Source organism: Bradysia coprophila (genome assembly GCF_014529535.1).
Source record: "Bradysia coprophila strain Holo2 chromosome IV unlocalized genomic scaffold, BU_Bcop_v1 contig_81, whole genome shotgun sequence".
Classification (NCBI taxonomy): Eukaryota; Metazoa; Arthropoda; class Insecta; order Diptera; family Sciaridae; genus Bradysia; species Bradysia coprophila.
The window spans coordinates 3,916,932-3,939,462 of record NW_023503375.1 but is presented as its reverse complement, the minus strand read 5'-3'; the positions used below and the strand labels follow the sequence as shown (position 1 = coordinate 3,939,462).

The 22,531-nt window shown below is 33.9% G+C and overlaps 1 protein-coding gene and 1 long non-coding RNA gene across 6 annotated transcripts in view; one reads left to right on the top strand and one right to left on the bottom strand.

The window, feature by feature from the left end:
* Nucleotides 1-22,531, top strand: part of LOC119072520 — a 68,625-nt gene that overhangs the window by 502 nt on the left and 45,592 nt on the right. For 2 of the 5 annotated variants that reach the window (XM_037177769.1, XM_037177767.1), the window contains exon 2: nt 16,455-16,674. The exons of 1 other annotated variant lie outside the window; for it this stretch is intronic. In XM_037177769.1, coding sequence (XP_037033664.1) covers nt 16,620-16,674 — 55 coding nt within the window. In that variant the 5' untranslated portion in view covers nt 16,455-16,619. Of the gene's footprint in view, nt 1-4,296; nt 4,442-16,454; nt 16,675-22,531 lie in introns of those variants that run through there. 2 more of the 5 variants (XM_037177768.1, XM_037177771.1) reach the window with 2 other exon arrangements.
* LOC119072523 lies at nt 3,999-14,326 on the bottom strand. The gene is made up of 3 exons (XR_005086875.1): nt 14,111-14,326; nt 13,701-13,706; nt 3,999-4,009 (listed from the first exon to the last, which is right to left on the bottom strand). It is a non-coding gene; the product is annotated as an uncharacterized LOC119072523 (long non-coding RNA).

Genomic DNA, 22,531 nt, shown 5'->3' with positions numbered 1-22,531 from the left:
TTTAAAAAAAAAGAAATATTTCGAAAATTTTTGCTGTGTAAAAATGCTAAATTTTTGAGGTGAAGGCAAATATTAATAGACTCTTCGAACTACATAAATATTTCATTAAATAAAATTGAAACCGGTTGTGATCTAGGAAAAATACACAACAAATCAATGACTTTAATATCAATGAAATGTAAATTTTTTTTCCTCGACTCGACAGTTTAACTGTAACGTAATAATAATGCGATAACGAATTGAAAGTTTGCACTTTATTCGATGTTAATGTTGATTATATATTCGACGAAAGCAAACACACAGCTTTCGCTCATAATGTTCATTCAGAATCAATAGAGTGCAAGTGCACAGCTTATGAGTCAAAATTCCTTTTTATTCTTAAATATAAATAAGAGATTGTAAACGGTTCCGTTGTCTTTCCTTTTGTTAACTTATTGAGAACGAGAAATAATTGTACCGGGAAGGAGGATTTAACGTTCTCAAAATCGTTGCTGTGATAGTAACAATACTTGTAATTACAGCCTTCACAGTATTTTCGAGTATTAAAATTCTTGAAATTCATAACATTTCTTACAAAAACATTTTTGTAGAATTCCAGCTTCAATTTCAACAATATTCGAGAATTTTCAAAAATGTTTTTTTTTATATAAAGCTCATAAAGTGGCTAAATTGCTGCCTTCGCGCTACGTATCCGATTGTTGTTTTTGACATTTTCCTGAAATATAATTTTTATTCGGTAGACATGCTCATTTTTACCTCTATGATTTTTACTAAAAAACTGCTCTACAGCAGTAGTAGAAAACTTAACGGTTTTTTTTAGAAAATAAATTGAAGAATAGTAAGATTAAATATATTGGACCTTTACATCATCCTCTAAAAATAACGGTACATTTTCAAGATATGCCGCAGTACAATTTTTTGCTCAGAATGATATATAGCATCGAACAAAAATAGAAAAAAATTGTTTCCTTACTAATTCCCGAAAACAGGCTCCGCATCACAGTGAACAATCACTTTGAATATTTACCGGATTTGTTTTCCACTGTCGCAAACGATTACACAACTGTACTTTCGTTTATTTTTCAAATTTTATTCAAAAACGTGAGGTAAATTTAACTTCACTGCACGGATCCAAAACTTTACCTCAAGCTTTTGAATAAAATACCTTACTTGGAAATTAAGGCTCGGAATCAGGTCAGGTCAACCTGAAACCTGAAGCAGGTCACCTGAACCTGAGTTGACCTGAAACCTGTTTATTCAATTTTGATCTGACCTGATTGACCTGAAAACCTGAATTGTTGATCAGGTAAAAACCTGAACCTGACCTGACGGACCTGAATCGATCTGATTAAATAGCCTCAATACAAACAACATAGACTCTACGGGTAATAGCGGGAAAGTCAAAATGACCAAAATTTATTTGAAAATCTTTTGGTTCGTAATTTATAAATGAGTTACTGTATAAATAATGGAACGGTGCGCAGAACACGGCAAATTTGATAAAATTATCAAGGAAAAGTGAGTCAGTTTAAAACATATCCTTTTGAAATTTGTCAATAATTTATTTATTTTCGACCCAAATTTATAATGGCTAAATTTCAAGTTTTTTGACAAAATGATGTATGGACGACTTGTTCATTATCAAAATTTAAGGACACTTTCCATACATAACTTTTCGATTTCAACACGGGAACCACCCGGAACCACCAGGAACCACTTGCAAAAATAAAGCAAAATTTTCGACTAGGTCGCTATTATCCGTAGATAATGTGTTTAAATTATAGCCCTCGTTATAGCCTCAAAAAAATTGATCATACTTCAGACAAGAGTGCGTTTTTATTACACAGTCGCAACTACAGACTTTGTCTCTTTCCTGCCCTTATTGTTTGAGCTTATTGTTATACAATATTTTGCACATACGGTAGCGTTGAGGGTTTATTAGACCTCCCAATTACATTTGTCGCCGTTATAGCTTATTTCAACGTTTTCACGTCAATGCAATGTTATGAGAACTGCTAATATATTTTGGAGTTGGCTCATTCAATTAAAGTTTAGGTGGATCAAAAAGGCAAACCAAAAATGTTTTCCTGTGTAAGCTTGATGACGAGAGATTTCCTCACAATTCGTTCTGAACCCATTTCTGTGGAGCGAGATTTCTATGTTACCCCGACCCGTTCGTCATTACAAGAAAACACAATGTCGGTGAAATCAGGGTATCAAGATTCCGCTAATTGATATTTTCTATTCGACTTAACTCATACTTCATAAACAAATTCTGTCACTTGTTGACAAAATCATTTTTTTTTTTTTCTTGAAATAAATTCCCATTTCATCTTAATCCGAAAATTTCAGCGATGCAAAACAAATTATTCAAATTTACTCAAACTTATCCCGTCAAATTCAAAATTGTGAAGCAAGACTGCACTCAGTCAGAGATCAGGTCATTCAGGTTGTTCGGGTCATTTCAGGTTTTTCGAAAACCAGGTCAGGTCATTCCTTTTGGAGCAACCTGAACCTGACCTGAAACTTCAGGTCGAGTCATTTTCAGGTTCAGGTCGGCAGCGGTCGACCTGTTCCGAGCCTTATTGGAAATGTGGTAAATGATGGAAATGATACTTCTTGTGTGTTTACCGATTTCTGCTCCGCCTCGATCAGCAAATTTCACACAAGAAGTACCATTTCCATCATTTGCCCCATTGGGCAATGTACTATGTACTAACTATTTACCCACACCAACAGAGGTTGTCTCTTCAATCATTTATTTCATGAAAAAACTACGTCTATTGTCGCTAATTTAGAATTTGAATCGTGCCAAAAACCATTCAAAATCTAAATCGAAAACAAAAATCAGTCGCACAAATAACCTTTCATAAACGTCGATGTATGACGATTAGACCTGTTACTTCCTTTGTTTCAAGTAGATACATATCGGTAATATTTGTATATCCAATCTTGTACAATTATGAAAAATTACGAATTATCACATTTTTGTTTTATGTGGGATCTGATATTACTAGTCCCACAGATTCTGACAGCTGTTATATTGAATGCAATTTTTGAATTTTTTCCAGTCGAAATTTTTGTCGCACATGTATAACGACCAGTTTACTTGGATAAAACCCAAATAATCATTTAGACTGTCAAATTTGTGGATCTAGAAATTATGTAGAATCTGTTGAAAACGAAAATGTGATAATTCGTTAATTTTGTTGAGTGTACTTCAATAAATTTATTTTATGTTTTACATTGGGATTTACTAAGTGAACGCTAGCCTGAATTTATCGTATTTGCGTATTTTTGTCGTCTTAACTCCAAACAGATGACTAGCCGTTTCTAAAATGTTGGTTGATCAGTACGTCTCATTTACTTCACTATTTATTCTTTTCATTTTTTTACGTTTAATTTTGTTTTTTCTTCGAATTCAATCTTTCATGCATTTTTCACATTCCTACATAACGGTTTTGATAGTAACAAGAACGGTTGTTGCTTCTGTACGAAGTATTTTTTGAATTTTTGACTTTTTTGAATTATAAATAGTTTCAGTCTCAGCGGGTGAGACTTTTATCCATCGAAATTCATTATCGTGAGGCGGAAGAGCGCCGAAATAATAATATAAATATAAAATTTGATTTTCGTACTTAAACGCACTAATTTTCATATTATTTTGACATAAAATGTGAGTGCGTTTAAGATGAATTCGCCAATCGACCATACCTGTTCTCTACTTTCATTGATTTACTCAAGAACTGTTGATTTCTGTTTCTCCGAATCAGCGATAAATAAATATGGAAAAAGAGATGTAAAAGTCTTCAAACCTAACCTGCAAACATCTTATCTGTAAAATATCTCAAACAACGTCAAATCTAATTCGAAAAAAAACCTTCCCAGGTTCGTTCATTCGTAAAATTTTTATTCGAAAAAGTGCGATATGGCTTTATTGGTTTACTTTGAAATTATGCGACCTATTAACAGCATTTTTTGCTATTCATCAATAAATATGATTTAAATTCTGCTGATTCAAAAGTTATGACTATGAGCCAGAGCTTATTTCGAAAAAGTCCGGAGAAATTCTTAAAAAATGTTTCTAAAAAAAATTGCAAAATTTTTTGGGGCTCTTCAGAGAATTATTAGGAATTTCTAGAAATCTTTCAGAATTGAAATTTACAAAAATAAGCCCTGTTATGAGCGAGTCTTATCAGCGTCGATACTTAATCGGAAATTATATGGCAAGTTGTATATATGAATCACACCTTCCGCGTATACGAAAAACGGTTTGAATTTAATTTAGCTTTTGAATATCATTTATTTAACTTGATTAAAATATCATTTTGTGTTGGGTCCAGATGTGCGGTCTTTATTATTTTTGAATATTTGTGTTTACACTAAGTGACTTACTCAGCAGTATAATTGTTTAACGCTTAGAACATCCATATTTTACACGGTAAGCCTACATTAAATTGTACTGGAATTGTACTGATTGTTAAATTTTAAAAATTTCCATTTATTTTCTTGTCATCGATGCGAAGCTGTGGAAACTCCCACTCGGATTTGATTAGTCAAAAATAGTGGTTTACTAGTTTAAAGAGACATACATTTTAGTTTTTCTTGTGACATCTAAATATGGAAATTATTGACAGTGTTCCCAGTTTTCTGAAGCTTCCTGTTGTGTACAGCTGCATTTTTTGACCGTTAAAAATTTGAATTTTGTATGAAAATTCAATTTTTTTCGTTGTTATGTTGGATTTCCATACAAGCCTGTCTGTCAAAATTATTTTTATAAAAAAATTCAGCTGTAGTTCCCTTGACTGTAAATGGGTTTTACAAAAGAAAATACACCGTACATAATACGTTCACTACGATTAATAATGTATGGAAATGAGGTTAAAAAGGTTGCTAGGAATCTCGCGCCGCGTCATTCACAATAATTCACATTTTGACACATTTTGTATAAGGAAGATGTCACTTTGTGAATTATTGTGAATGACGCGGCGCGAGATTCCTTAACACCGTTAAAAAACGTTAAATGTAACAATTTTCTGCTCTTTGTTAACACGATAACTGGAGGAAATCACAACCGATTTTTAAAAAAATTGTTTGATGGAGAATGGAATTAATTACTGAGGTTAGGTTCCAAGATAGATTATGTTGGTCTAACAAAAAAGCTGATTTTGCTAACAGAATTTTTGTATCTATTTCAATAGTGTTTTTCTTGTTATGTGACTTTGCCCTGTAAACTAAACCGAATAAATCACACGAGTTTAAGTTTCATTGAAAACATGTGCCATTATTTACAGTGTCATTTAATAGACAACGTTTCGAAGATTTTCAATGAACCTAACCAGAATTAAATCATCATTGAGAGATTTATTAGACCGTTCTAGTAGTTCTTCTTCTATTCAAAATATGTTTTCGTGAGTAATTCTCAAAAAGCGTAAAAGGCGTCATGGAGAGCGGACGTGTTTCATCACAGCTCTCATAAACAAATTATTTCTTGTGCAACTTCATTTATTCTGTGACAATTTTCTTAATTTTAATAATTTTACATCCGTGATTAATAGTGAACAGTGATTCCACCTTGCAATTTTATAGATTTTTGACAAAATCAAAATTTATTTCTTTTCATTTTTCAACTCGCTATACAATTGTGTATGAATTTGGTCTTTTGTGTGTGACCTTTGTAATATTTTAATTGTTTGCGTACATGTGCTTCGAGTGAGTAAAAATCAGTGTTTCGAATTGGATCGCTAAATGCCATCATAATGCGATGAGTGATGCAATTGGTTCGAAAGAACTTTTGCCGGAAGGCGTAATGGTTGGTCTCTCATAAAGTCCGACTTTAATGTTCCTAGGAACTTTTTGGCCTTTGGGCTTTCGGTTCGAATGTGAACTTTTCTTTTGTTTTACAGATTTGGACATTCATTTATTTGTCTCTTCTACATGAAAAACAATGCAGCTTAAATTACATTTATGCTGTGTGTATGTATGTGTCTGTCATTGTTGTTTTTAGTGTTCGGGAACACAATGACTTCGTTTTTATTGTCACGCTTTCATTACTAATAATATGAAAAAATATGTTGACAAAACCGAATGCTTTCTCAGGTGCGGCCTGGAGAAACAGATCTTTGCAACCGGAGGAAATTCCAAACTACTTAGCTAGCTTGGATGATCCCAAAAAACTGCAAATGTCTAACCAAAAAATAGTGAGCACAATAGGCCCAACGGAGGCCTCCGTGCGCGTTCTGCACAGAAATGAGCAGAACAACACTACCCTTAATAATAAAAAAAATTCTCAAAAGAATCCTTTTCTACTCTTGGTTAACACGATAACAAGTGTAATCTCAACGGATTTTCAAAAAAAAATATATTCGATGAAATATTGAAATTCTCACGTCACGTTCGAAAATGGGTGGTATCGGTTCAACCATCTGGGAGTAGTTTTCAAAAAAAGGTCTTTTTCACACTTTGTTAAAACGATCTGGAGTAATGTTATTTGATTTTGCCTTGTAAACAAAACCGAATAAATAGAACAAAAATTAGCGAGTGTGAAGTTTGCGGCCAGAGCGAAGCGAGCGCCGCAATTCACACGAAATTTTATACAACGTTTCGAAGATTTTCAGTGAAACTAAACATAATTAAATCATCAACGAGAGATTTATTAGACCGTTCTTCTTCTGAATGCGTTTTTGTGGCCATCAACATACAAAATTACATTTCATTGAAATAAATCAATAAATCATTGCCAATAAAAATACTGTTGAGAAGCTCAGACAAACAGTCAAGGGATCTGACCCACCCAACAGGTGTAACCTAGTGGAAAACCGGAAAGTCAATTCTTCTAATTTTATCAACAAATATTTCGGGTAACTAATGCGATTTTAACTAGTTTTGGTTCTCAATGATTTTGTGATAATTTGTCGTAAAGTTACAAAGTGAAAATTTCTGAGAATTTCATTGAAATCAAAAGTAGAATTTACCATTTAACTTACTTCCTTCTCGAAATATTAGAGATCCTTTTTTTACTGATTCAACTGATGTTTAATGAGTCTCAACTGAATTAAAATCTCGAGTAAAATGTGCACTAGTACGATTACCAATGTTATTTCACTCTCAAGATCGTCAATTACCACAAATAAGTCAATGTTATGCAACTCAGTGAGCCATATGAACGTATTTTATCGCACTAAGTGCATTAGAAGATTTGAAAGGGTTTTTATTGCACTCAGAATCATAATCATATATTCATGTCTGACGTAACAAGACGTGTCAAATGTAGTAACAGCTATTATAACAGGTCTTTTAGTAAATGACATATTCAGTTTTAGGTTTTTTCGTTAAAAATTTAGGCTTTTATGTTTTGTTTATTTTCGCGCGGAATTCGCTCACTGAACTGCGTACAACGTAATATGAAACATGAATCGTATGAAGGTATTTTATCGCACTAGATGTTGATTGTCAATCCGAGGCGAGGCCGAGGGAGACAAGACTTCGTGTTCTATTTATGTACACATCGAAGTAGTGTTCAAATTGATTTTCATAAATATTTTTACGCACTAGTGCGTAAAGGTGACGTATGTAAAAATGAGGATGTACAGAAAATCTTGTTCCTAACTTGTGACTTACCTGAAAATTTGCGTATATGTTAGTTGTCAACCACGGCCTCTCCTCTGGTTGACAGTTTTCACGTATTTTGCGCAAAAGTAGCCTTTTGGGAAAAGGAAAGTAGAAAAGTAGCCTTATTCGCGATAGTTTAATCAAATTGAACAAACATTTTAAAACAACTGCTGAGATATTGAAAACATTTGATTGTGTAAATCATGGGTACGACAATATTAACTTGTCAGAATCTCACTTATCACATTCGGAAAAATTCTACCTTCCAGTCAATTTTATGCATTTTGATGCACTGTTTAAAGTGAGATGCAAATTTTGATTTAAGAATTCTGAATAGAGTTCAGCTGAGAGCGTCTTCAGACGTTAGCAGCCAGCAAAAATTATATTAATTCTAAACCGCAACATTGTTTTTCTATCACGATAGTCACATACACTTCAAGTGGTTTTTTATCAGCAGAATAATTAATTTTTACAGTGGAGACGACGTGCTCTATGCCACATTCTTATAATTGATTTTTAATGAACTTGTCTGTCAACACAACGAATTGACTTACATTCCCTACAAATTCGGAATCTGTGAAAATATTTCAAAATTCCGAGCTGAATAATTAAATGGACGTGAATGCTGTCCATTTTAAAATCTTAACAATCAATTCTTATCACGGTACCGTTCTCTTAGTATGTTCACAACCATTTGAATTCGCTTGTGGGGGTCTGATACTGTATACGCCGTTGCCGTATATCATGTGGGCTAGCTAACTTTCCGTTAACGTAGAGTTTACACGAAGTTTTGTTTTCACAGCAAAAAGGACCACCATAAGAAACAATAACAACAAAGTCTGACTGAGTAAATAAACGGTATCTGTACGTGATGTTATACGTTTATCTGTTTTGGCAGTAGCTTTGCCTAATTGAATTTAATTGTTGTTGAAGGCCACGATGTTCAGCGGTAGTCAATGTAATCACCGGTCATATATACGGTGTAAGTGTTTGCCGAAACAAATCAATTATCATTTGTGATTGATCTTCAATCTATTAGACGAGAATGTCTTCACAATTTTCATTAGATCGATGAGTTCAAGATTTGAAGAAGTACCTCCATTTTAATGCTGTTAATTTGTCCAATAAACAGCAATTAATGACCACTCAAGTTATTGCGTTCTATAAATTATATTTTTTATATTTATTCGGTGAGTAGTTTGCTCTTCGAATATATCCATGACTCAATTTACTGTGTATGCGGTGTGTGAGTGTGTAGTACTTTAAATCATTAAATTTGTTGTTGAACTACACTACGTTTTTATTATTGTTTGAAAAGTTGGTGTAAAAGTGTAAAAAGTTTAGTATGAGGTGCACTGAAAATGATATAAACTAGAGAGCCAAATAAAATCTAAATATTTTATTCGATTCACCGCACGGCTAAAGGAATTACGCTCCCAAGCATACACATTATTTTCTCCTACACAACACACAATGAAAACATAAAACACAACTTCCAGTTTACGGATATATTCCATAAAATGCAATATTTACGAAATAGAAAAGAAAAAACCGCTCGCGCCATTAATACACTAACCCTATTTGCAACGGAAATATTTTTCCAAATATTTTCCTTCACACAAAACCGCCCCGAATATCTAAATATTCCGAAAATAAGCAAACTGAAATATCTATACGGCGAAATGTCCAATTTTAAAGGAATTGGAATTGTATTGCCATACACTATGGACATTCTATGGCTTATTATGAGTTTTTCGTTGCAATAACTCGGTTAAACGGCTGCAGTATGTACTTAAGATTATTTTATGTGCTTAAATGCTTTTCATAATAAATTTTTCCGAAATTTCAATAAAATATTTTACATGTCTCTTTCAACATACAAAGTCTATATTCGTTACCATGCACATTCGTTTCGAAATATATTATATCATACACTCAAAAATATTGAAATGATGTTGTTATATTTCATTCAGAAAAAAAAACTTTTTATGCCACACCGAATATATATTGCTCGACCGTTTATACTTTATGGCATATTTTCTTTTTTAAACTTTTGGATGTTATACCCGTTCCATATATGTGCGGTTATAGTTACACATTACATTATATTGTTAAAAATTTATGGACATACTCTAAAAATTAACGAAAGCAGCCAAAACAGTCGAAGTACAGTTGTATTGACTTGACATGAATCATTTTGGGAAAAAATCCGATTTTTAGTTATCGAATGTAATGGACATAAAAAGCCTCGAGTCTTCAGGACAACGAAACGTAGCTTATCTTAAGAGAAAAGGTGAACGAAATGATTAAAGAAAGCTAGCCTTTTCTTTTATTTTTCTAACATTTTCGGAAAATTATTGTAATTGAAGCCGCTTACACGATTTATGTAGAGTGACATGAATTTTCTAGAGTTAGACTGAAATTTTTAAAACAAACGCTACGAAGAGCATGTCATCATATGTACTTTAAGACGTTTTCGTCCTATCAACTATAATTATTGATTAATTCCAACACAATTTTTTGCTCGTAGAATTTGTAATTTTATCAAAGTTCTTCAGTAAATTGTCAGATTGTTTTCCATGTTCAATACTTTTGTAAAAATGTTCTATTTTGTTGATTTTTAATTTCGTCGAATTGCTTTCAGTTTGACGGATTTTGACGTTACCTTTCCAAAGTGCCCACAGTAAGTTCATGAAATTGAAATCATAGATTAAATGTTGCTTAATTTTGGGTATTTTCTACGAACTTTAATGATTGTCCGGATTTTTTATTTTTACGGTTTTCCGATCTCCTTAAATGTCAATATTGTATTTTGCGTATTTTTCTAATGGAATGATGAATAAATGCCTTTATTAAAATATACGGTTTTGATTGGACTTGGACCAGGCCTCTAAGACCCCTCATATGTAGAGATCCGACTACTTGTCGATGAGATTTGAGGAAAGTTTGGTAAATTTTAGTGGTTTTATCGCTTTTTACATTCCAAAATATCTGCCCAAAAGAGCCAAAAATGCTAAAATTGATATAAATTTCCTCACTTTTCATCTAAAAGTGGGCCAATTTCATTAAATAAGAATTTGAACGATCTCAACGATATGTAGAATACGTCGTGTGATGTATGTCTGAACAGGTTATCTCATAGAGAATCCATTGCAGAGCAGTTTGTTGAAAACGAGTCGAAGAAACTCATAGGACCTCTGTTTTCGAAGCCCAAATTTGGCAATTTTTTGTAAGAATGAAAAAGTCACATGAACAAAAAATGCAAATTAAAAGGTTCTAATCTAGTGAAATTGATAGTTGTATACCTATTCACCATAAATAACACTTTTCAGAGCAAATTAACTTAAATTCGTCGATTTTTGTTCATTTGACTTTTTCATTCTAACAAAAAATTGCCAAATTTGGGCTTCGAAAACAGAGCTCCTGTGAGTTTTTAGCCCCGTACGAAGTACTGGGGGCTTATAAGATTAATATGCCGTTTGTAACACGTCGAATTGGAAGCAGACAGTAAGGGCAAAGCATTTGGTTATGTTAATAGATGACGAATCCGCAATAAAAAAAATGTCCGTCCGTCCGTCCATCCGTCCGTCCATCCGTCCGTCCGTCCGTCCATCCGTCCGTCCGTCCGTCCGTCCGTCCGTCCGTCCGTCCGTCCATCCGTCCGTCCGTCCGTCCGTCCTTCCGTGACCTCTCTAGCTTGAGTAAATCACAACCTTTTTTGAAAATTCTTTTTTTTCCCGATTGGTATCGACAAAAGTAAGGTCAAGTTCGAAAATGGGCATGGTAGGGTCGGCCCTTCCAGAGCTAGGGCCCTATAGGTGTTTTTCAGTCTTTCGATGATATCTACTGAAATTTGCGCACAATGGCTGCTTGTGATATACCAAATGAAAGGTATTGACGAGTAGAACAAAGTTGCTGAACATTGTTTTTGGGTAAGATGCAACGTGGGCTTGTTGGGAGGGCTCAAAGGTCGTTACTCGGAAGATAATTGAATACCGAAAAGAACGTGGCGGAAAAAGTTTCAAATTTGGGCCCTTGGACTAAGGCCGCTACTCGGTCCTAAGTGTTTTTTGCACATAAATCGAATAAATCTCATCCAATTTTGCTAGATTTAGTTTTTTATGGAAGGTAATTGAATACCGAAAAGAACGTGTCGAAAAAAGTTTCAAATTTGGGCCCTTGGACTAAGGCCGCTACTCGGCCCTAAGTGTTTTTTGCACATAAATCGAGTAAATCTCATCCGATTTTGCTAGTTTTTGTTTCATTTGAGAGACAATTGAATGCCGAATAGAATGATGGCAAAAAAAGTTTTAAATTTGGGCCCTTGGACTAAGGCCGCTACTCGGCCCTAAGTGTTTTTTGCACATAAATCGAGTAAATCTCATCCGATTTTGCTAGATTTAGTTTTTTATGGAAGGTAATTGAATACCGAAAAGAACGTGTCGAAAAAAGTTTCAAATTTGGGCCCTTGGACTAAGGCCGCTACTCGGCCCTAAGTGTTTTTTGCACATAAATCGAGTAAATCTCATCCGATTTTGCTAGATTTAGTTTTTTATGGAAGGTAATTGAATACCGAAAAGAACGTGTCGAAAAAAGTTTCAAATTTGGGCCCTTGGACTAAGGCCGCTACTCGGCCCTAAGTGTTTTTTGCACATAAATCGAGTAAATCTCATCCGATTTTGCTAGTTTTTGTTTCATTTGAGAGACAATTGAATGCCGAATAGAATGATGGCAAAAAAAGTTTTAAATTTGGGCCCTTGGACTAAGGCCGCTACTCGGCCCTAAGTGTTTTTTGCACATAAATCGAGTAAATCTCATCCGATTTTGCTAGCTTTTGTTTCATTTGAGAGGTAATTGAATACCCAATGGAAACATGGCAAAAAATTTTGGGTTTCTAAAATATTGTCGTAAATTGTTGGTTTTATTTGAGAGGTACTTCGTACGGGCTTTCGTAATTGCGCTATGCGCAATTTTAAAAATGAACACTTTCAGTAAATTTGACCATGCCCAACTTGACTTGCATTTTGGTAACAGACGCATTAGAGGGTTGTAGACGTATTAGGGTTCCGGGCGTATTACGGCTACGGACGTTTTATGGCTACGGACGAAATAGGATTACGGGTCGTACGGGGCTAAGTCGCAGCAAACGCTCCGACTGTTCTGATGCCTTGTTTCAACTCGTTTTCAACAAACTTCTCAGCAATGGTTTCCCTATGAGATTACCTGTTCAGACATACCTCACACGACGTATTATGTCATGATTTGTCGATTTTATTTGCAAATAAAGTTGAAATTTTTTGTCGAAAAGTCTTAGTCGGGAACACTGACAGAGTTACAATGCTCGAGTGAAGGCGAAGGTCAACAACGTTCTTATGGTATTTCATAGCTGGACTCCTCAGCTATTAGCTACAGTTAGCAGTAATGCCTTCTGTTCCCAAATTCCCGAGATATCAGCCAACAATGTGTGCAATTTCATGCTACTACCCCGAAAATCAAAATCACCTTGCCTGGCTGAAAAATTAATTTTTGAAATTTTTTTTTCGCTGTTTCGGATTTCTTGGTCAATTCTAAGTACAGCCTGGGGCCAGGCCTTTTAAAATAAAAACAAAATGAAAATACGACCCACCCTAATATCGACTGATAAAACAATGATTGATTGATAATTCGATTACGATCCCTAAAAGTTTCGGGAATCGGGTGTATTTCCGACGCATAAAAGTATTTAATTTGGTAAATTTCAACATTTTTAAAGTAAAATGACGTCTTAACATAGTAAAAAAAAAGATTTTGATGTGAGTTGAGGAACATTTATAAAAAGGCATGTCGGTCATTTATGAAAATGGAGGAATTCATTTTCTGAAGTGCTGTTCGTTTTTTATTTTTAATTAAATAATTATTTTTTATTAAAGTATTTTTATGTTTACATGTAAAGTATGGTCCATCTAAATGGTAATAAGTCATATACGCGGCCTTCAAATGTTGACACTTCGTAGTAATGCGATAAAATAAAAATACCTACTGCTGACGGATTCAGAGCTCCACAGATCTGCCTCAAAAACAGGTTTTGATGACTGAATGTACTTGATGACTCTCAGCTATCAGAAAAGTCATAATTCATGTGAAATAATTTGATAAACACAGATAAACCAGTTTGATCTTAGTCAGTGTCCCTTGGCGAATTGTGTAGTCCTTGAACAATTTCACTAAAAACTTTCGGGAAACTTATGTTTTTACTGTATTTTTTAGATTATAAATTCATCACGTTTACTCAAAGCAAATTAACCAAGAAACAGCCACGAGATAGGCCTTAAGGCACGCAAAATGTGATCTTAAAGTGAGACTTCAGTATCAGGCTTTTTCGTGATCTAAATTTCTCAGCCTCAATATGGCTGCTAGGAATTTCGCGCAGCGTCATTCACAATAATTGACAAAATGACACATTTTGGAAATGTCACTTTGTGGGTTATTGTGAATGACACGGCGCGGAATTCCTCAACACCCTCAATATCTCAGAAGCGGAAAAATGTTCTGCCTCGAAAGGGATGTACTTTCATAACTGAAACATAAGCTATTGTTTCACAAGGAAACAGGCCATGTTCCATCTCAAATTTTATGAAAAAACTGATCCATTTTGTAGGGCCGCTCTCGCAGTGAAATTGCATGTGAATCTAATTCTTTCGATTTTTCCGGAAATTTCTGATGAAATCTGTTAGGATTCCTTAGATCGATATTTTTAGGATTCTTTTATCGAACTTTGCTGGTATCACATCGAAATTTTAGTTCAATTTTTAATGATAAGCTCTAATGACTGAGTGAGTACACCCTTTTTTCGAACTGAGTTGACTATTTACCTTAAAAAATGTTGAAATTTACCAATATTTTCAAAATCACCGAATTACCCGATTCCCGAAACTTTTAGGGCCCCTCGTATCAGGCGATAGTTATCCATTGCCGATAAAACATTCGATTGAAATTGTATCGATTGTTTGGAATTTTTATCATCGATTGTGCAGGTGAGAAAATTTTTATTTTCTCAACTCTAAGTTCCCCAACTGATGCGTTGTTTCGTGGATAAAAATAGTTATTCACGCCACGATCAGATGCAAAATATGAACACCTTGGGAAGAAATAGGAAAGGATGGTAATAATCGAACGTTATTAGTTTTGGGTTGAGTCTTAAAAATAATTCCATTTACCAATATTTCCATCTAATTGGTACCAATGTTGCGAGAATTAAAATATTTGTAAAAGGAAAAATTCCAATGGTCGTCGATCAAAAAAATATTGGTCGAATATAATTTCCCAAATAGAAAATTCCAACTCGAGCGAATTTTTTCTTGTTTGATTTCCTTGTCGCTAAAGACAATTCAGACAATATACAGAAAATTAGTAATTTTCCGTCAATTCACTAATAGCACTAAATACTTAATCAAATTATCCATTTGCCCTGAAAATTATTTTATTTTGACCTTATTTCCACTTATATTAAAATGGACCGATTTAGAGCAGTTTCAATTCAGCACAGAATATTCGTTATTGCATCAAGAGTATGGACTTAACGAAATTACTGTATGGATTTTCGTTGCTGCAGGCCAAACGGCTACATTTTATTATGATGACATTGCTTCAAAATATTATACATTTTTGCTTAACAGAAAAAGAAACGAAATTCTAAATAAAAATGACGAACATGGCATGCAATTTCCTTGAAAGGGCACATTATAATGTCAATTCCAACGCCAATGAATATTATTGCAGTTTTGCATATTCATTTTCCCCGACTACTTTAAACATGCCATTTGACTTTTTTGTTACGTTCGTTCGTTTTACTGTTGAATTGTTTATTAATTTCTGTGATCCCACTCAATTATTTATTTACACTTTGTTTGCGATAAGTTAAATTTGTTTAGTCCCGGGCTCGAAAAAAAGGCAACTCAAAAAAAAAAACGCAACGACCACTTACGTAGGTAAACCATATTTATATAGAAACGGAGGAGATAAGGCAATATGGAAATTCAAATTACATTATATAAATAGAAATGTTTTTGCCCATTAAATAATTAAAAACTTGGAAATAATTTTCAAAAGCAGAAACAAGTTTATATTGCATTGCATCTCTCGCATAATCTGTTTATCTCGAGAAATTATACACAGAGATGGGCCACCATAGACCATAGCAAACATTTGGGTTTAATATATCTCTTAAAACTTTGCATGCAAAATAAAGTGTTTTGCATATTAAACAGAGCAAAAATGGAGATTAAAAAAAAGGCACAACAACAACAACACAGAAATCATTAAAAACAAATAATTTTTTCCCTCCTTCTTGAATCCGAACTATTATTTGTAGAGGGACCACTGCTGGTAGTTTATTATTACAAAAGTCTTTTCTTTAGACACTTCATTTAAAACACAAATTTCATCCATATTATCGTCTGCATTATTACAATAAGCAAAAATTTTCGAATATTGAATTAAAAGTGCACACCGCATTAAAGTGGCAGCGTGTTAATTAGAAAATTTTACCCTTGTCCCATTTCACTACGCGCCACTAGATGTATATAAAGTACATATTTCCAGCGAATGTAAAAAAGGCATAAGTTTCAAAAGTGTTACATTTTAATTAAGAAACAGAAGTGATGAAAAGAGAAGAAATTAAGAGGAATGAAAAAAGTTTCTCGCTATATATGGGCGGTATGGAGTCGTGTATGTGGTCGGCTTATAAGGGATAAAAGTTAATCAAAAGACAATGGATAATCCTCTTTGATAATAACTTTTGGCCAAGTTCAGATACAGATTTTTTTTGCTTTCTTTCTCTATCTCTTTCTCTTTCTTCGTTCTAGTGTGCACACTCTGGCATCACGTTTTACAACACCGTGTGATTAGTGGAATTAACATTCGATGTGCAGTGCATTTAAATTACATGGTTTTCTTTCTTGTTATAACTCAATTAACATTTAATTAAAATATAAAATCGAAAAAGAGATATTCGACAACATTAATTAGTCATGGATTGCAAAATTGGTTGGAGATATATCAGTGTAGCGTTCACCATATTATCAGGTAAATATAGAAAATTTTTAAAACAAATAATTTACATTCGATACATAAATGTGCATGTTATGTTTAATTGGGGGCATTGAATTGAATTGAATTTTAATTTCAACAAAATGACAAATTATTTTTAGAAAAATATTTATTTTCTGTATAACATCGTCTGGTGCATACCTATAGTACTATTATGTAACAGCAGATGGTCTCTGCAACTGTTGCGATTTGATAGACAATGCAATATTGAAAATGTTTCCATTGTTAAATCGGGACATCGCGACAGTGATAATGTTAAAATAAAAAGTCATTCCTTTTCGCACGTACACTTTTAGCGAATCATAGACGAAAATGAAAGTAAGTGTTGATATTGTTTGATCACCAAACATCGGTTAATCGACGATGCAGAAACATTTTTCCACGTCTCTGTGTTAGAACACTAAATCTCGGAATAGGTAGACCTCAGTCAAATATCAGTATTACCTGAAATTTCAGGCTAGGTCAGGTAATCAGATGAAGTAGCATGAAAATGTAATACAAATTTGTAGGTAAACCTGTCAGGTTTCAGGTCAGGAGGGACCTGAACCTGATTACTATATTCAAGTTTTAGGTAAATTCAGATCAAGTCAAAATTGATCGAATCAGGATCAGATCAAAACAGGTTCAGTTATTTTCAGTTCAGGTTCAGTCCGAGCTTCAGTTAGAACCAAACACCTCGCATGTATTATTGTGAGTATCTGGTGGTCTTGATTTTCTTTTTGGCAGGCTTTTTGGTCCTGCACGTACCTGCACAGTAATTTCTGTATCGGAAACTTTAATCTATGTCTTAAAGCTCCATACTTTGTCCCTACGGAATTGACTAAGGTAATACTTTTGAACGTTCAACAATATTGTCGGTCGAGTAAAATTTAAAGTTCTAACATTCTTGAGGAAAATTCATTACACATTTCCCGAGATGAAAATGAAATTTTAAAATTCAAACCCTTTTCCATAAATTTACCATTTTGTCAGCCCATCCATCATGTCACCTCAAACACGGAAGCGAACTTTTTTCCCAGCTAAAATCATTACCATTTTTAATCATTCGCGTTAATAGTTATTTGTTAACCAAGGGGAGAAAGTAGGAAATTTCACGAAGAGCGAGGGAAGCAATTCGTTCAAGGTGGAATTTCCTATTTCTCCCCGAGGTTGATACAACGTTTTTCATGCTTGCGTTTTGCGAAAATAATCATTTTTGTCCACTTTGAAGAAAATAAAATGAATAGCGTGTTTTGGTAGTCAGCCATTTTAGGTGAGAAAATGATCATTTTCTCACCCAATATGGCTCAACCCGCCATTTCAGGGGAGAAAATTTTTCTAACCAAAAAGGCGCCTCATCAAAACGCAATTTTCACAACGCTTCTTAGCGGACAAAATAAGGATTTTTTCGCGTCGCTAGCATGAAAAAACTATTGTATATAAATGAATTGGCTTATACAGAACTTCTGTAGCAGAAGGTAAAACATTTTAGTGAACGATAATATCTTGCAAAAGAATGCGATATGTTCTCTCCGCTGATATTGTACCATTGGACGATATATTATCATCCAGTGAAATAAATCACAGTCTGCTGATAGAAATTGCATTACATTCAATAATAATATCGTCTCTCACACTGAAATGTGCCATTTTCTTTCAAAATTGCTGAAATTTCATTTCATTAAATCTATTATTGAAGTATGGACGTAAAGAACCTCAGAATAGATCATCTTTAAGTTAAGAAGTTCAGACGTAATAACCTTACTTCAGTTTCGTTAAATGTTTCGTTCATTCATGGATGGTATTTCTTAATGTGAATGGCATTTCAAACGCTTTGAAGATGATCTATAGAAAACAAGTCCTTGTAGTAACAGCATCGTTTGCTCTACATTATGTGAAGAGAAAATTAGATTGTACGTTTCCTACGAGGATTGTTTTATGCAAAGAAAACTATTTTTACTTTTAAGAAATGTAATATCTGTAGTAGACTTAACTCAAATAAAGTTGTTACGTGACCTGCGACTTGAAATTCGGAGATTTTTTCTCGATATTTCCCAGACACTTTATTGAAAACAAGGGGACATCACATTATGGAAATGGTGATTTGTTTACGAAAGGGAGAAAATAGGCAATTCCAACAAGAGTTGGAATTTCTTATTCCTCCTCGAGGTTGTTCATAATTTTTCATTCGAGTGTGGCTGTGAACCAAAAACCAAACGGTACATAAAATATCCTCTCTAGCTACAGAATAGTCAGTCAAAATGTGGAATTTATAGGTTTCTTCCAAGGTCGTTCAAAATGTCAATCGTCATCCACAGAGAAGCCAACACAACCAACAACCAACAACCAACACTTTGAAGTTTTAGCGAACAAATTGGTTTAAGTTGCGGTTATGTTTCGTTTTTACCGTACGATGGAAGAAACCTATACTATACAGTGTGTGAATTTGACACAGAGAGCTGAGAGTTTGTTTGTATTGGTACATCAATAAGGGATGTGACGCCCCTCTAACTAAAGGTGTTATCTTAAAGCTCCTCAAAAGTGGATGCTTTCGCACTAATTTATTTTACCGGAAACGTACACACATTTAAACTAAAGCGTTTCCGCTAAAACTCAATTTTTAAGATTACCGCCGACATTTTATTTCTACTGGGTCATCACTTTCGAATCTCACATCACACCAAACGACAATACTGTTGTTTGTTTACATGATTGGTCACCATAAATTTTTCATAATTTCGTTGCTTTTGACGAATATTTTAAGTAAGCCGACGATTGTAATGTTAAAGAAACACATGAAGCACATTTCCGCACAAAATCTGAATTAAATCACATCGAAATCACCGAAATTATTACAATTTTCCTAAAAGACACTAAATTTTTGTGTTGGTTGTTTGACGTTTCAAAAACAATACTCATGTTACGATTAACGACTTTGACGACGATTTTCTTCTTTCGGGTGTGAAATTGAGTGGGAAGAGCTATTTTCATAGATTTTCTTTTTGTAAAATCTTTTAAATGATACAACATGTTGAGAATGCCCGATGCACGAGTTTCTTATTTTTCGTGCTTCTGCTGATATGTGACAAAAAATCGCGAAAAAAACGGTCCGTCCCTTCCTTATTTGTTTCGCCATTTTTTTCAAAATCAAAACAAAGTGACAGTTGCAAATAGAAAAGATAACTCTTGTTCGACTTATCGGAAAAACAAGAGTTGAGAAAACAAAAATTTTCTCACCTGAACTGTCATCAGATAGAACGTCAACAAAACGTCACCTTCTCTTTTCGTATTTGAGTGGAGAAAATAAGGTTATTTACACCGCAGGGATAAAAAATAATGAAAAAGTAAAATAGAACTACGGGCACAGACCTGGAGTTTTGGTTTACAACCAATTATTTGTAAACTGACGCTGTGTATTAATAATAATTGTCGTCAAAGCCATCACAATAATGACTGCAGATGACGATGTACAATTAATATATTTAGTGAGTAATTCGAATTTATGTTTGAAATTTTACATTTGTAATTGAATAATTTAGTTTAATTCTTCGGAGGCAACCAATTTGTAATTTCAACGGAATAATTATTTATGTGCTGCATAGAGTCGTGCATTTAAATTAGAATTAAAAACGAATTTGTTAGGTAAATTACTTATTTAACAGGCTGCACTGAACAGCACGGTTGCAATCTGACAAATTAGGTCCATTGTTTTCAAACGACATAGAATATCATGAAGTCGATGGGTTTGAACAGACTGAAATTACTTGCGTTTCGTATTTTTCCCAAACTTAGTTTGTCCCAAGAGCATTTATATCCTTTAGTGACAGCACACGACTTCCATTCAAATATCAAAAATATCATTCAGAATAAAAATCGAGCTAAATATCTAACATCAAAGGGTGCGCTCTTGGAATGATTGCCGGTGCTGACTGTTCAGTTCGGATACTTGGTACTATATTCGAAAGGAAGATTGTATGTACAAGAAAGCACCAAACGAATGTATAAATGTTTTGTGCAAGCACTTTCTAACTGCAATTTAAAATGGATTCCATTCAATAATGGATCGTAAAATTTCGAGTTCAGTATCGATGGAAACATTTCGAACTTTATGTTAACGCTGAAAATTAATAGAGGACAGCAAATGTTTGAAAATTAAATTTTATTTACGTCGTTTTATAGACAGGTTAGCCGCTGCTGTATTAAAATAAGGTCTGAGAGGTACAGTAAATATAGTAAATGCAAAAGGACAATAAACTCGTAACATCGTGATCTTTTCGCTAATTAAAACGTTAAACAAACATTGTAATGAGACAATAGATATTTACCTGCTATATGCGTCGAAAACAATACTTTTTATTTTAAGCACTACTTTCGACGCCTTTAGCATATAAATCCATTACATCACTCGGGATAAACGATGAAAATCTAGTGTTCGTGTGTTTATCGACCTCGACTACGCCTCGGATCAGCAAAATTCACACGAAAACTCTCATGTTTATGTTTTTCTGCCTAGTAATACTGTTATGCTATTATAGTACTGTAAAGCAGTATATTCGAGCCGAAGTCGAGAACCTTGTTTATTACATTGATAACCGTGATACCGGTTTCAAGTTCTAGTAGCTGTAGCAAAAATACTTTTATATAACGAGCGACTTAAAGTTCGCTCGCTCTACCGTAAAGTTCACTTTACAGTAGAGGTACATATAAAATTAATGATTCAACTCTCAAGTGCATAGAACCAAGGAAATTGTAGACTTCTATGCATGGAAGATTCACTAACCGATTATCATTAGCCAAAAACAGCCCTGATGTTCGGATCATATTCAATGTAATCTCTTGCTTTCGATTTTCATGGTTAGATTCACCGAATTGAAAATATACCTTAGAATCTACAACAAGGATGTACATTATACAATAGCTGGTTCGTTGCAATGAGACCCCAAACCGAAGAAGAAACATAAAATTTATATCTCTACCCGGTGCCTCCATTTAATTAAGGCAATTCATTAAAGTTGACTGAATTTCTGAAAATCTTTTCATTGATTTCGAAATTTCATTTAACACATAAACTCTAATTGAAAACATTGAAAGCAATGCAGCACATTACATCGTGTATAAAGCACTACATCGACAGACAACTAGATAAACAGTTGAAAAAAAAATGTATCGAGGAATGTACTCTGGTGACTGTGCATGCACATTCATTTTAAAAGTTTTTCAAAGGCTGTACAGAAAGGGCGATATAAATTGCATCAACGAGAAAAAAAGATGTCAAAGAATGTTGGCTATATATAGCTACAGATGGTACATCGAATGATCATAGGGTACATATGCATGCAGTTTAAAACTTCGGCTGTTTCAACGTGCGCCAATTTGTCATAAACTTTTGCTTTTGTTCTGAAGCAGCAAGTGGTTTGATAGCTATAGAATCTAGTTACGATTTACCATTTGATTTATTTTTGTAGAATTTCAGGGCATTATCTACCAAAATTTACCAAAGTTTACCGAAATTTACCAAAGTTTACCGAAATTTACCAAAACCTATATAGATTTACCAAAATCTACCGAAAATTACCAAAAATAACCAAAATTTACCGAAGTTTACAGAAATCTACCAAAAGTTACCACAGTTTTCCGAAATTTACCGATTTTTACCAATATTTAACGAAATTTCCCAAAAAATTGCAGAAGTTTACCGAACCTTCCAATAAATGTCATTAAATTTACCACTGATTTACCACACCTACCACAAAGACACTATACACTGTGTCAATCGAAATGCCTAATCAGCTACGCTGATTACGACAAAATAATAACCGAATAAAATGGCAGGATGGTATCAATAATAATTTCT